This window comes from Astyanax mexicanus, chromosome 16 (genome assembly GCF_023375975.1).
Source record: "Astyanax mexicanus isolate ESR-SI-001 chromosome 16, AstMex3_surface, whole genome shotgun sequence".
In the NCBI taxonomy this organism is placed as follows: Eukaryota; Metazoa; Chordata; class Actinopteri; order Characiformes; family Acestrorhamphidae; genus Astyanax; species Astyanax mexicanus.
This window is the reverse complement of record NC_064423.1, coordinates 34,713,278-34,729,138: the sequence shown is the minus strand read 5'-3', so window position 1 is coordinate 34,729,138 and position 15,861 is coordinate 34,713,278. Positions and strand designations below refer to the sequence as shown.

The window sequence follows — 15,861 nt, the reverse complement described above, 5'->3', positions numbered from 1 at the left end:
TCTACATTATAGAATATTATTAAAGACATGAAAACAATTAAGGAACACATATGGAATTACGTAGTAAACAGTAAAAAAAGCGTTTGTCCTCCAAAAGCCCCTGCTCTAAACCCAATACACCAAGATTGTAAGATTGATGTTGTCTTGATAACGCATGGCTTCAGGGTATTATTTGACTGTTATTCTGTCCCTGCATGTTGTGAGGTAGGTATTAAAGATTTGAGTGAATAGGTTTATTTTTCTCTCTTTTCCTGGTCTGATAGAACACCAGGGTAAGGACGGAGTGTGTAACTGTTTATTCTTCACAGTATGTTACTATAAAACTGTTTATTTTAAAGTTAGTATAATGGTGGGGAATGGACACACAAGCACAAAATCAAAATGTATGTATTATTTTCTTACAAATACAAATTTGCATTTTGATTTAAACACATAGATTACTTAAAAAAAAAGAGAAATCTTATATTTCTCTTTTTGGGACACCATACACACACAAACACACACACAAACACACACACACACACACCTCAACATTTCTAATTTACACATTTTGTACAGTACATAAAATGACATGAATTAATTATGAATTATGAATTAATTTAGAGGTAAAATATAAAATATCAGATAGTTAGTTTTGCTGGATAAAATATCAATCACATGCATTATTTTCTTGCACTTGATTTTGTGTCACCTTGCATTAATCACATCTCAAACCAGTCTTTTTTTTAGATTTTAGAAGAAATAAGATAATAAACAAAGGTCCCAATAATTTTGTCTAAAGAGCGTAAAAAAAAGGCTAAATATGAAAATACAATGAAACAGCAACATAAGTGTTAACTGGTCAGTCTCCTGCAGATGTGGCCACAGGGGTTTTAGGGTTGCTGTAAACTGTAAACAGTATATCAGAGTTTTTGGTCTCGTCCCATTTAAGCGGTCAAGTCTTCCACAGACAGCAGCTCCTCCTTCAGGTCTGAGGTTTAGTCGCTCTGTGAGATGAAGAATCCGTGCATGTCTAAGTGCAGCTCTGCCTCCACGTGTACTCTCGCCAGTTCTTTAAAGGACTTCCCATCAAGCACCAGGAGAAAGTCAGACTGACCCGGGTTGCTGTTTATAACTGATGTTAGAATTACACCTGAATATGGAGAGAAGATAAATCCAGGTTGTGGTTGGATACGAAGTAAAAACATATATCATTCTCACACCCTATTGGTTTATACTGCCCCCCCCCCCACACACACACAAACACATTCCAGCACAAACATAACAGACGTATGTAGCCTAGTATGAAGATGATCCTGCAGAGACTCAAGAGAACTACAAACAAACTCCAACCCAGGGCAGAAACCTGTGAATGGGCAGAAGCCTGTGACTGAGCAGAAGCCTGTGAATAAGCAGAAGCCTGTGGCTGGACAAAAGCCTGTGACTGGGCAGAAGCCTGTGAATGGGCAGAAGCCTGTGACTGGGCAAAAGCCTGTGACTGGGCAGAAGCCTGTGACTGGGCAGCAGAAGCCTGTGTGAATAAGCAGAAGCCTGTGACTGGACAAAAGCCTGTGACTGGGCAGAAGCCTGTGAATGGGCAGAAGCCTGTGACTGGGCAAAAGCCTGTGGCTTAAACTTTAATATATTTATATTCTACTAAAATACATTCATATATGCAGCTGAAACAGGGAACAACGTAGTGCATCCCAAACTGATCAACATTAACATTTTTCAACAATAACATTTTTCTCCTTACATTACTTTTACTTTTATAATTGAAGTAGTTTTAAAACCATCTTAGTATTTTTTACACCTTTGCACAAAACAGGGGTTAGTAATCAAAACATATTTAAATATTTTGTGATAAACAAGGCTATTTTACGATTGTTTAAAGTGAATTATTTTTCAAATCTGACTAAAAGAAAAGTTAATAATAAACTGATAATAAACTAATAATAAAATGAACCACTGTCTGACACCAATTTTTACATTTAAACTAAGGGATGCACCAATGTAAATTCTTGGCCGATGCCAAAGTATGTTTATATTTGCTAATGCCAATATGTTGTATTACTGTAAGGTCAATGTTGTTATATATTTTATAAAAAAAAGTTGAATATGTCAATATGTGAGATATATCACTCAGCTGAGGTGAATCTGCCCGGAAACCTAACGTGAAAAGCAAACTTTTAGAATTGTAATAAGCTCACCATCATCCTCCTCAGTTGCTCCCGGCCTGGTAATGAACACAGGTTCAGAGGGATAGCAGTTCTCTGCAGTCCACTCCAGCTGCTGCTTTGTCTCCACATCCAGCTTCGTGATCTGATCAAACGATTCACATCATTGTTACATTAATTACATTATTACATTTTTCGATAGCAAAAAAGAAGAAGAGTCAGTGAATGTGTCTTATGTTAATATAAAAATTTACTTTTTTCTAATTTTAGTAGCAATATCACACTTTATATATCACTTTATATTCTTTATTGCTATACATATTCTGAATGTTTCATACTGCAGTTTTAACCCTTGTGTGGTGTTCATATTTTTGTTACTTGGTTACTTTGTTACTTGTATTTAATTAAGCAATTTTACATTAAAATGCTTTACACATGCTCGCTTCACCTAAATTGCAAGCAATATAAACAGCTTACATGGTTAATATTTGCCCTTTACCTTTCTTATGTTACATTTCTTTCAAAAAGTGCTACTCTTTTTTAATTAGTTTTTTAATGTAAAGAAAATGAATTTAACTGAAGATATGAGTAGAAAATTTGTTTAGTTTCAAATTTACAAATGAAGCAATGTTTATTAGCCCTTGGCCAAACATACTGTATGTAATATAAATGTGTAGGGGGGGGGGGTGTGTACAGTGTGTGTTTATCGAAAATGTGTTTTGATATATGTTTTTATGTTTTTCACAAAAATTGAGCCAATGCCAATGAGTTTGAGTTAGATTTTTTTTTTTTTTAGTATCATTTGATGAAAAATGAAAACGGGTCCCACAGACCCGAACACCACACAAGGGTTAAAATGGATTTAGTAAAGTCTATTTATCAAAGCATGTTGCTTAACATTAGTGCATTACTGTCCTCACCGATGTAGATTCAGTCGTCTCTGCAACAGTCAGATAAACATATCTGTACTTCTGTCCATTGTAGTTGTAGTTGATTCTGGGAAGTTCCACACCTGGCAAATTCAGAATAGAATCAGATTAGATTAAACTACGAGTACAGACAGACAGCCAGACAGACAGATACTGTAGATACTAAGTGGTTGCTATGGTGTTGCTAAGTGGTTGCAATGGTATCCTGGCTGTTTGTTGTGGTGCAGCTTAGTGCTTTCTTTATGGGTGCTATGATGTTGCAAGGTGATTGCAATAGATCTTAGTGGTTGCTACGGTACCTTGGGTGGTTGCTTAGGTGTTGGGCATTTCTGTGGTACCCTATGTGGTTGCTTGTGTGTTACTAATGTACCTGGATTATTATTAAATGTGAATGGTGAGTAGCAAAACTACATGCACCACATGTATTCCTATTGGGAAAAAAATCTGCCAAATCCCATTGCTTTGTGTAAACCATTAATATCTTACAAACAGTGGTTCCACAGAGAAAGTATGTAAAAAAAAAGAATTATATATACTATACGAATAATTTAAATCAGATATCAGCATCACTGTTTTTTAATCAGGATTTTTCAGCAGTGGCGGCAGCCCCTTAAAATGCTGTATGATGCATTGTGGTGCATTGAGAAATCGGAACAGGGCTTGAGCGCCTGCTTGACAGGATATTTTATACAATCCTTAAGTTCAAAATATAATAAATGTTATAAAATGCAAAGCATAAGCACTAAATACATTTTGTGCACTGATTTGCACAAATATTTTAAAAAATGAAATAATTAAAATCATTATAACATAAAAAAGGACCCAGCTTTATTTTATTTTTACAGAATAGCCCTGTTTGGATGGGATTAGTCTTAGCTGAGTAGGTGGGGTAATGTAATTATTACGAGATATTATTAGAGATTTTATTCCTGTACGATTCCTCAATGTCAGTTATTTGTCCGGGACACATCAATAAAGATTTTGAAGCTTTTAACCTCACATATATCCTATATACGGTAACTATCCTCAGGTTGAATAGAAATGTGGGTAAATATTTTGTAAAAAAAAAAATTATAGCTTTTTTGCATGTACTAAAAAAGAAGCGCTCATCTTTGTTGTTTAAGTCTGTAGCAAATTTCACATAAATCCGTAAGATGAGCCAAAGGACTCCCCAGAGCTGAGGTGTTTCTTGCAGCTTTATGCAAGTTACTGTGTAGCGTAGCCCATAGCCTACATACCTGTTATGTACATAACACTAATTTTGCTACACTGCTAAGCTTTAAACTAAAAATTATTTTTTTTATTGTTAGTGGGTTATAAGATCAGTTTTCATCACTTTTTTATTTTTAAAGCTGACAGCAGTGTATAAATCGAGTAGCCACTCCCATATCAGTCATTTAGGGTGTTATTTCTTATCCTGTGCAAAAAGTCATATAGTTTTACTGTCGTCCTGTATTAAAAATACATTACTTTACCCCACCATGTAAAAATAATCCCATCTAAATAGGGAATAAAACTAAATAGGAATTTTACTAGATTCATGTAATTACCTATTTATACCTGTATATTGTTAATTCTACAGTTACCTTCAGTGAGCACCTCCGGCTGGCACAGCAGCTTCCCCTCCTTCTCCTTCACGGCACTTGCTTTTGTGTATTTCAGCTTCACCAGGTCTTCTCCCATCTCACCCTACAGATCAACCCACAGAGGTTTTGGTTCATGATCAAGCCTCAGATTTCACTTCACTATATTCTAAGTACAACAGTGCAGATCCAGAGACTCTACCTTGTCAGTAAGTGGCAGCACAAACCGTTTGCACTTAGGTTTGCTGAACTTTTTGTTTGCGGCTTCCTTTGCTTCTTTATCCTTTAGCTTGTCCAGGTAAAACATGTCGTAAAGGCTGTTGTCTTCATAGGCGATGACATCAAACACCACATGACCATCCTCCTCAAAAGCATTGACGTGATGATATATCACTGTAGCACCGGTGAAGTACTTCACAGCAACTTCCTTTTTTGTCTTTCGATCAATCAGGTGAATCAGGGTCTAGTGTAGAGATAAAATAGAATTAAGAAACAATTAAGAAACTACAAAGCCTGCCACAATAACAATTTTAATATTGAATAATACATTGTCCCAGAAATAACAGTGAAATGTATATCATTGTCATTTTAAGATTTTATTTAAAGCCACTGATTTAATGTTAATATAACAGCATACTAATGCAATTAGAGCCTTTTAGATGAAGATGTATATTTTTTCTTCCGAAGTGTAGTTTGTGACTTCAGAGGTGCTGGTATTGATGCACTGATGATATGATTGGCAAACATATTGATGACATTCAAATATGCACAAAAACACATTGGACGGCACTGAGGTCAGAAATAATGATCAAGGTTATGTTGATGTATTGTATTGTAAAAGTCAATAATATACACTACGACCCAGTGAGTTACCTCATCATGTGGGAGATTCAATTCCTGGTCTGGGTGACTTTGCTGCGCTACGACATTTATAAAGTACTAGAGATCCAGACTTGAGTAAAAGTACAAGTTCTCTGTAAAAAAAGTGACTTGAGTAAAAGTTAAAGTATTCTTTAAGCTCCACACTTAAGTAGAAGTAAAGTGTTTTGTACTTAAGTATTACAAATAGTTTTTTTTAATGTTCTACTTAAGTACTGAAAGTAAAAGTATAAGTATTGTGTTGTGTAGTTATTACAGAAAGAAGTAAATAAAAAATAAAAGTACTTTACATAAAGTCTTAAATTAACTCTCTAAAGAAACTTAAAAAGGTCACTAGTTGATCTATCAATATCATCAGTAAAATCATAAAAACTGTCAATGGCCACAAGATTAGAGCATCTTTAGTACATCTACATCTGTAGTACAGTAGTGGAGTAGTTTGTTACTATACATCTCTGGCTGTGCTACACCAATAATAGTGGCTTACATCTATCTATAATAGGAATATTATTGTTAGTAGCTCTGGATAAGAGTATTAGTTAAATACCATAATGCATTAAGCATGCAATGTTTAATTTTCATATTTTATCCATAAAGCTTACATCATCCTCGGGGTGGAATTTCAAGCAGCTGGCCCAGTTGACCCCTCTCAGGTAGGCTGTGGCCATTTTAAGGATGTCCAGCTTCAGGGGCTGCTCGATGAAGATGAAGTAGTTGTCGGTCATGCCGAAGCTGTGGTAATAACTCGGGGTGAGGAGAGTGCGGCAGGGAACAGTGCAGATGGTCTCAACGTTTTTCAGGGCTGGAGAAGCTTCTGAGCCGCCTACACAGGGTTAAATCACAGGGAACACTCTTACTATTACTTACAACCTCTACAGAACAGCAAATGAGATTATAATAACCGATACAGAAATCAATGTTCCTCATAAAGTCTGTGAAACTGTGTTCTTACTTCTTCCCGCTGCAGGAACCTTGAATAGCACGTACTTTGTCTTGCCCTTGTCTGCTATGGAGGTTCCCATGTTGTAGCTGCTTCCTTCTTTATCATAATGTGGGTGTGACGTGACAAGGTTCACTGCAAGGTACTTCTGGTAGTCCACCTGGAGAAAAAGAGCAAATATGTATGCTTACTTTTTATACATGTAACAGATAAACAGAATATTTCAGTAAGATTAAACATATTCATATAAATAGACTGATACAATGAACTAATTTACCAGGGACATACACTATATCAGGGGTCGGCAATTAGGTTTGGCTGCAGCAGGGCCACAAAAAAAAAATCTGTTTCGGAAAATGGAGTGCTACAGACAATTGCAGAACAGTTAAGTTCAAAGCAAGTGAACCCAAGAAGAAAGGAAAAATAAAAAAAGGGAAATAAACACACCGCTCCTTACACAGGATCGAACCTGTGTCGTCAGAGTCGCGGTCCAATACACTACAACTGCCCCGGCTACTGAATTGGGACATAGCCGGGAAAAAACACCTTTATAAGGAGATAAGGAGCCCAAGAACGGGCGGAAAAACGAGAACGGGTGGAAACATGTAAAATAAGATAAACAGGACAGATTTCTGTGGACTGTCAAAGTCAGAAAACAAGGCATTCAATGCAATATACAGATTTGATTAGCCTTCTATTTTAAAGCATTTCAAAAAACAGAATGGTATATAATGGTAGGCTATTTCCCAAACACTACATTATCGACTTATTGTACAAATATTACCTTAGTAATATTTGATAATGTATGTTTATTTACCTATATAACAGTGAACAGTATTTAAAGTATTTAATGACCAATGCTTCAATAACTCTCCTTACATACAGTGTGCACAGACTAAAGTAGGTGAAGACTATGATTAATTACAAATTTGTTAACTTGTTTTTATATAATTTTGTTTCTATTTTTTCCCATTTTCTCCCCAATTCACAATGCCCAACCCACTCATATGGACTTCCCCTATCACTAGTAATGTCCCAACACCAGGAGGATGAAGACTAACACATGCAATACATATAAAGTCAGCCACCGCCTCTTTTTGAACTGCTGCTGATTCAGCATTGCTGAGTAGCATCACAGCACGCTCAGAGGAAAGCGCAGCGACTCAGTTCTGATACATCAGCTCACAGAAGCAGCCTTGTGTTGATTGACATCACCCTAGAAGTGATGAGTTGAAAGAGCGCCATCTACAGTACCCACCCAGAGAGAACAAGGCCAGTTGTGCTCTCTCGGGGCTCCTGCAGCCGATGGCAAACTACAAGAATGCAAATTTGTTCTCTTTAAAAGGGTATTATTGCTTTGTTATGATATTGATTGATGATTTTATCATCATATCCATTAAATGTAATGGTCTTAAAATGACAATAATATAATGTATTGCAATAGTTTATGGGAGGCCTATTTACAAACTTATAAAACCTTTAAACCCAAAACCTGCTGCAATTTAAGAACTATAGAAGCTTTTGGTATACATTTAACCGCTTTACCTTGTCTTGTGTCTCCAAGGTCATAGGGTCAATTTTGCGAATGTAGTTGGTCTCAGATGTGGCGTAATAGTCATTTCCATATTTAATGATGTTCCCAGCACAGTTGTCTGTAAAGTCTGGAACGGTGTGGTTAAGAAAGGTGATCACTCTGGAATTACAGGGAACATTGCTGTGTTAGCTTTTAAACTGCACTGACGAAGTAAACTGGTCTTACTGACCCTATTACTTACTTGGAGAATATGTTTTTAGATGGGTCCGGATAGGCCATTGTCCCCATCTCTGATACTACTATCCTATTGGCCTGCATGTTGCTGTTGTAGGTGTCACCTCTGAGAAATCTGCTTCTGTACCTGACCTCTCCTGAAAATTGATAAAATTATAAAAAATGTCCATCATTGCAAGCTAACGCAAAATAAACAACACACAGCATCTTCCTAGCAATGTAATCAATTTAAAAATTAATGTAAAAGTTTATTATGCTGTTATTAATTAATTATTCATAAAATAGTGTTTAAATCAAGAAATGATGGCGGTTAGAGCAGTAATGTTTGTTATAAATGGCACACAATAGAGAGTCTAAGTTCAAAATGTGATCCTTAGGTAGGGATTAAAGCAGCAGTGCTTTAACACCCTAAAGGACACGCTTTTCACATGCATTTGACTAAGCTGAGAGATACAGAACCAGCTTCTAACATACAACAAGCTTTTGGACTGAGGTGGTTGAGTAATGTTAAAGGCACTATTATACAGTTTTTTAACTGCTGTTTACCAAAATTACAAAATTACAGCCCAGAGTAGCAACTTGTTACAATTCTGTGGAGCATCTTAAGGGGAAAATGACACATAACGCTGCTTTAATTATTTCAGTACATCCATATCCTTAATGTTAACTTGCTGAGTTAGTCTAACTGAGACTCTCTTACTAAGTTCTCAAATGAGAATAATGAATGATAACTGTGTTCAGTTGATCATGGAAAGTTAAATTGTAAGATATGGATAATTACCATTTTTGATAGTGAAGCTGTGCATAAGAGCCATTCCATCAAACCAATGGTTGTAAGAAGTTTCTCCAACTGAAAAGAGCCCAGGGCCATTTCTGATAAGAGTGCCCTGCAGCCAGTCGGGAAGGGAGCCTGGAGACAAATCAGAGGCTTTAACATTTATACACTATATGTGCTATATATTTTTACTCATTGTTCTTTTCATTTATTTTTATAACATGCTGTTTTAACTTTTTTCATTTCTTGATCAGGTTAAGCAAATTTCTTTTAAACTTATTTCAATTCAAAGCTAGTTTTTGTGATGTACTACATTACCTATAGTTGTTGTTTTATTTTTGATTAAGTTTTACTTAGACATAATGTTCAGTAGGACCAGGCGAAATGATTAAAGAACTCAATAAGCTTAAGAGGTATGGTGATATAGATATGATACATTTTGATAAAAAATCTTTAAAAGGTATAGTCTTTGTAATATAAAGAATAAAGAATCAATATTTATTCATAATACCAAAATCACAGCATGCTCAGTCCTAAACTATGTACAACATGGGAAGTGGCTTTTTACTGTTCATAGTGAAATCAGAATGATATCATATCGACCAAAATAATGAAATATATCGTCATATACATTTTGAACATATCGTCCAGCACTATCTCCAGTAATATTACTGTATTACAGTAGTAAAAGTAGTCTTTACCTTCAAATGTATTCAACGTAAAATTATCATGATTTATAATGGCTCTATTATGCCCTATTATCATTTTTGTAACAAGACTTTTAATCATGAATAATCAGCTTATTTTAGGTAAACAGAATCTAGTGTCCCTCCTGTTATTATTTAATCAAATACTGTATGTTAAGTAATTGATTTTTCTTTACTATATTGCATTTTTATATTTTTATAATTCATCATTTATGTGTTTATTTCAGAAATAAGTCTTAAAATTGTTAATAACCCCAAAAATATTAGACTTTTAAAAAGCAATGTGGAATTCTGTTCTGGTCAAAAGTTTTATAATGCCCCTCTTTTTCCCCTTTATTTTTACAATTTAAGCTCTTCAGGTCCACTCTATAACCGGAAATAGTGTTGGTGTTTCTGTACTCTCTACTGTAGTATTTACATCCTTACACACAGCACATTCACACCTGCATCATAATAAGTAGAAAAAGACACAGAAACACAGAGAACTCTGTAACTATTTAAAGTATAAGTCGTTTTTTTCTTTAGAAAATTTACAGATGAAGCCAGAGAGCAGTAAGTACAGTTTCCTACAGCTTAAAAGAAAACTCTTGGAAACTGTCTGGCTGACCCACATGGCAACAGCTTTAGCCTTTAGCTCAGCTTAACACTGGAGAAGAATTAGAAGAAGAGGTCTGACAGGTGAAGTGCAGTAAGAAAGTCACGGCTGAGGTAGGGAAATCTTGTAATTATTGTATTATTTGTAAACAATTACACATATTCTAAAAACCATAAAGTGCATAAGCAAAAAGTAATAATTTTAGTTTATAGTAACAGTTATATAAAGTTAATAGTTTGAATGCTTAAGTAAAGTTAAGGTAAAAAGTTGCTCAAAACTGAAAACACTTAAGTAAAATATAGATTAATTACTTATTTTGTCTTGAATAACTATATTAGATAAATATATACATATTTTAAATATTGCCCAGCTCTAAATTGAAGCACTTTCAGTTGCATGTTTTGTATGAAGAGTGTTTACTCTAATTAGCTACCTAACAAACTATTAATATCCTTATCTTTCACTTATTTTTCCACCCAGAGAAAAGCTGAGCAGGCAAAATCAAACCCTACAGTAAACAGTAACTTACAGCTATAGGTTTACAGTAGAGGCAGTGTACGTTTAAGGGTTTTTACTATCTAATTCTTACCTTTAACCTCTGCTTTTAAAGGCTCCGGGTGCTCAGTCCTGTTTTTCCCATATTCGTAGCCCATTTTCTTGTTTTTTTATAGAGCTCCAGTCCGCTGAACTCGCTTCTATAAGTTCCTCTTCCAGTAAAGCTCGTCCGGTGGGCAGAGGACGGAGTTTTCAGCTTATATGGGTCCAAACTGGCTCCTCCTCTCCTAAACTATAGTATTTTCCCACCCGTATTCAGGCTTTACTATGGAAGCCCATTCCCGCCACCTAAAAAATAAAAATACTCCAGCATTTTTTTTTTATTATTATTAAGTAAATTGCTATCTCAATATTTTGAGATACTAAGTCAATATTTTGAGATACTATCTCAATATTTTGAGATACTAAGTCAATATTTTGAGATACTAAGTCAATATTTTGAGATACTATCTCAATATTTTGAGATACTAAGTCAATATTTTGAGATACTAAGTCAATATTTTGAGATACCTTAAATGCTGGCTGAATATACATGCGGCCACCTGTAGATAATGACCTGGGAATTAGGCCAAAAGTGAGAGCAATAACGTTTTAATTCATATTTAATTTTATTTACATTATATTTCACTCAGAGTTAAACTCTGTCCCTCGCATTGTGTTCTCCCCTTTATTCAGAGCGTTTTCACAGCACTTTGCTTACATGCTGTTTTTTACTGTTAAAATGCGACATCTACAGGCGGCCGCATGAATGTTCAGCCAGCATTTAAGGTGGAACGGAAATCTGAATAAGACACTGGCGAATAAGAAGCTAACTTCAGCCTCGTCCAAGATCCGGAGGCTTATTTTGATATTGTGTGATTCCTCTAAAAGTTCCAATATTTCATGATTTGTGAATCCACGTCTGAAGTAGTCCTCAATCCATTTTGCATCTTTGTCTCACCTGCTTCTGTCTCTGTACAGCCTACTATCTCAAAATATTGAGATAGTATCTCAAAATATTGACTTAGTATCTCAAAATATTGACTTAGTATCTCAAAATATTGAGATACTATCTCAAAATATTGAGATAGTATCTCAAAATATTGAGATAGTATCTCAAAATATTGAGATAGTATCTCAAAATATTGACTTAGTATCTCAAAATATTGACTTAGTATCTCAAAATATTGAGATACTATCTCAAAATATTGAGATAGTATCTCAAAATATTGACTTAGTATCTCAAAATATTGACTTAGTATCTCAAAATATTGAGATAGTATCTCAAAATATTGACTTAGTATCTCAAAATATTGACTTAGTATCTCAAAATATTGAGATAGCAGTTTACTTAATAATAATAAAAAAACATTTTGCTGGATTATTTATTTTTTTTAGGTGGCGGGAATGGGCTTCCATACTTTACAACTCCTGCAACAACACTCATGTCTTTTTTTTTTACTAGCAGTAAAAACTAGCTTCTACTAGCTTCCTATTGGTAGATTTATCTTGAAGGTGAACCACTGGCCAATCGCATTGCAGGAGGGAGGGCTGAGCAGAAAACAGGCGGGAAAATTTCAAACAGGTTTATTATTATGCAGCTCTTGAAAAAAATAAGAGACCATTTCAGTTTCTGAATCAGTTTCTCTGATTTTGCTATTTATACGTAAATTTTTCAGTAAAATTAACATTGTGGTTTTATTCTATAAACTATGAACAACATTTCTCCAAAATTCCAAATAAAAACATTTAGTAATTTAGAGCATTTATTCACAGAAAATGAGAAATGGATGAAATAACAAAAAAAGATGCAGAGCTTTCAGATCTCAAATAATGCAAAGAAAACAAGTTCATATTCATAAAGCTTTAACAGTTCAGAAATCAATATTTGATGAAATAACCCTGGTTTCTGTTCACAGTTTTCATGCATTTTGGCATGTTCTCCTCCACCAGTCTTACACACTGCTTTTGGATCATTTATGCCTATTTATAATCTATCTAGCCAGTGCCCCTCCAAAAAATACCCCTCCCATTTTTTTTTAGCATTTTTCAAATTTGAGCTGAAGGTGGAGTCAGTTGTGATATAATCAATGGCTGAGGCTACTGTCTATTCGTAAATACACCAATAATTCACTAAAAACACCCTCACTCCAATATACACGCCATTAAAATTAATCTGTTCAATTCCACCTGAAAAGCTCTGCGTATTATGTGTTATTTTAACTAGCAAATTGATAAATCCAGAGTAAAACTTAACTGTAGTGACTCAATGTTTAGCTCAGTGTTCACATGAAATTAAATAAAAATTAAAACACTGATTTAAAACACTACAACAATCAACATCAACAATAATTAATTCAGCCTTCATTTAGATTATTATGTGCTGGTGGGAACCTGATGTCTTCTTTTTCCTCCAGAATTAAGCTCACTAAGCGTTTGTCGTTTCTAGAGCTGTGAGTTGCAGTCAATACAGCCCACATTTTTACTCCACATCTGGATCCTTTTACCATGACAGCCCTTATGTCTACATGCATGCTGCACATATACATTTCCCTACGTGCATAGGTGAGAGAAGGAAAATCCTGTGTCTGTCCATATCTTGACTTATCAGAGGCCCAAGTTGCTGTGGTATCTGTACTCAGAGCTGACTCTCATATTTGTAATGACTCTCAATTGTAATGAATGTCAGTGTTAAGATACCTTACTGTATACTGTACGCAGCAAAAAGGCAAGTGTTAAATTAACTCCCACAGAGTTGATTTTAACTCTTTTTCAGGGTTTATATAGGTCCACACACTCTTTGGAGTTAAATCAACACTTTCAAAATAGTTAAACATTTAACCCCTTGCCAGAGTTCCTTTTTAACTCACATTTGTATTTCTTTAACTTCCTAAATTGTTACACTAACACTGGAAAAAGTTAAAAAAATTATAAATGAAAAGAAGATTAGTCAATTAATATGACTTTTTATTATTTAATTATTATTCAGGACAGGTTAGCATGTAATTTTCCATTGTATTTCTTAGTGCATTACCAACACTTTATCACAATTTACTGTACAAAGGATGGTAACTTGCTCTTATAGCCTATAATATATTGGCTAGACAAACAACCAATAAACAAAATATAACACAATACCCAATGGAAGGTAGCCCCGGTGGGCAAGATTTCACACTGATGGTAAGTTAGGATCTGGGGGACACACCCATTATGCAAATAATGTGTTTAACTGGGCGGAGTTTAATTAAATCTGGAGTTGTGGAGTTGGCCTGTATTTATTGTGTTTAGTGGGATTAACACTGAAATATTCAACTCTGTGAAATAACTCCAACACTGAACACCATTTAAATCTGACAGAGTTAAAATTACACTTTAAGAGTGAAAATCAACTCTCAACAGTTTAACTCTGAAACTTCAACTCTCCTGTCTCCTGAACATATATGTTCATGTATACTGTTTTTCTTAATCAGTGCAGGTCATTTTCCAAGGCCACTTCTCAGAACTGTAGAGTGAGCATGCTTCACATCACAAACGTATGTTAGCTTTAGAGTTTAACCTTTGGAATGAAGCTCTAAGGCTGAAGTTCTGGTTGTAGACCATGTAGCTGATACTACATACATGTAGCTTATACTGGTGAAAGGCATACTTTTAAGAAGTGACATTTGGAGGCTGTGGAAGATGTAAGTCTGTATGTGAGTCTGCTATGCTGTCACACTTCCTGATGTTCAGCATTTCCTGTTTGTAAATTAATTGTAATTTGTTATGTATTATTATTATTATTATTATTATTTGTATGTATTATTTTTCTAATGGTAAGACACTGTATAAAATGAAGCGTTTAAAAGCTTCAGCATGGCCAGTTCACCTACCAGAGCACCTGATATGCCAATCAGACAGTCACAAGCAAGGATTAAACCCACAACCCCATACTCTTGAAGTTGAGTGACATCTGTAACACAAAGATGTAAAAATATATTCCCATTCATTACTCTGTAGGTAGAAGAACAGATACTAGGGCTTTAAATACTTCTGTATAAGTTGAAGTATAAACTCAAGCTTTTTACTCTTTAAGTAAAAGTACAAAAGTAATAGAAGATAAAAAACATCTTTAGATAGGGCCTAATGGAGGTCAATAGGAAATAATGGGATAGAGGAGTGAAGGAGGGGAAGAAGGAAATAAGGTTAGAAGTAGTTTAACCCATTCGAACCTGTATGTAAATTAAACCTCATGCATTCACTCTCAAATCTACAGTTTTGTAATTATTATCTTCCGTTTCACTGGCCCTAAAGCAGGGGTGTCCAAACTACGGGCCGCAAATGGCCCGCTGGCCATAGTTTGGACACCCCTGCTTTAGGGCCAGTGAAACTGAATTTCCTTTTATGGAGCGGCCCGCGAGGTATTTTAGAAATAGAATGAAAGTTGGCCCGCTGTTAAGCAGGTTTTTATAATGTGAGATTCAAAGTTTGAACTAGGTGTCAGAAACGAGCCAAAGAGTCTAAAAGTGGAGAGGGTGCGCATTTCTAGCGCAGAAAAACGGGCCAAAGAGTCTAAAAGCGGAGAGAGTGCGCATTTCTAGCGCAGAAAAACGGGCCAAAGAGTCTAAAAGCGGAGAGAGTGCGCATTTCTAGCGCAGAAAAACGGGCCAAAGAGTCTAAAAGCGGAGAGGGTGCGCATTTCTAGCGCAGAAAAACAGAGTCTAAAAGTTGCCGTAATTAAGGAGTTTAATATTAAGAGACATCATGAAATTAAACATCAATTTGAAAAATCTTAGTTTACACAACACTGTCAAAGATAAAGATAGTTAGTCAAGTAAAATGGTGTGTAAATGAAATAATCAGGAAAAAAACATTATTTAAAGTGGTATATTTCATTATTTGTTTTATTACAGAGTCTGTGGCCCGTGACTTCAAATATATTTCTCCTTCTGGCCCCCAACAAAAAAAGTTTGGACACCCCTGCCCTAAAGTAAAACCTTATGGATGCAACAAGATATT

At 35.2% G+C, this 15,861-nt stretch overlaps 1 protein-coding gene across 1 annotated transcript; it reads right to left on the bottom strand.

Moving 5' to 3' along the window:
• Positions 1-371: 371 nt before the first annotated feature.
• On the bottom strand, positions 372-11,076 carry bco1 (beta-carotene oxygenase 1). Its single transcript, XM_007254642.3, has 11 exons — positions 10,922-11,076; positions 9,037-9,165; positions 8,263-8,392; positions 8,033-8,180; positions 6,500-6,647; positions 6,150-6,370; positions 4,871-5,131; positions 4,672-4,774; positions 3,077-3,168; positions 2,190-2,301; positions 372-1,132 (listed from the first exon to the last, which is right to left on the bottom strand). Exons 1-11 carry the CDS (start codon positions 10,983-10,985, stop codon positions 978-980), a joined length of 1,563 nt encoding a protein of 520 aa, XP_007254704.3. The 5' UTR covers positions 10,986-11,076; the 3' UTR covers positions 372-977.
• Between the last annotated feature and the right edge of the window lie 4,785 nt (positions 11,077-15,861).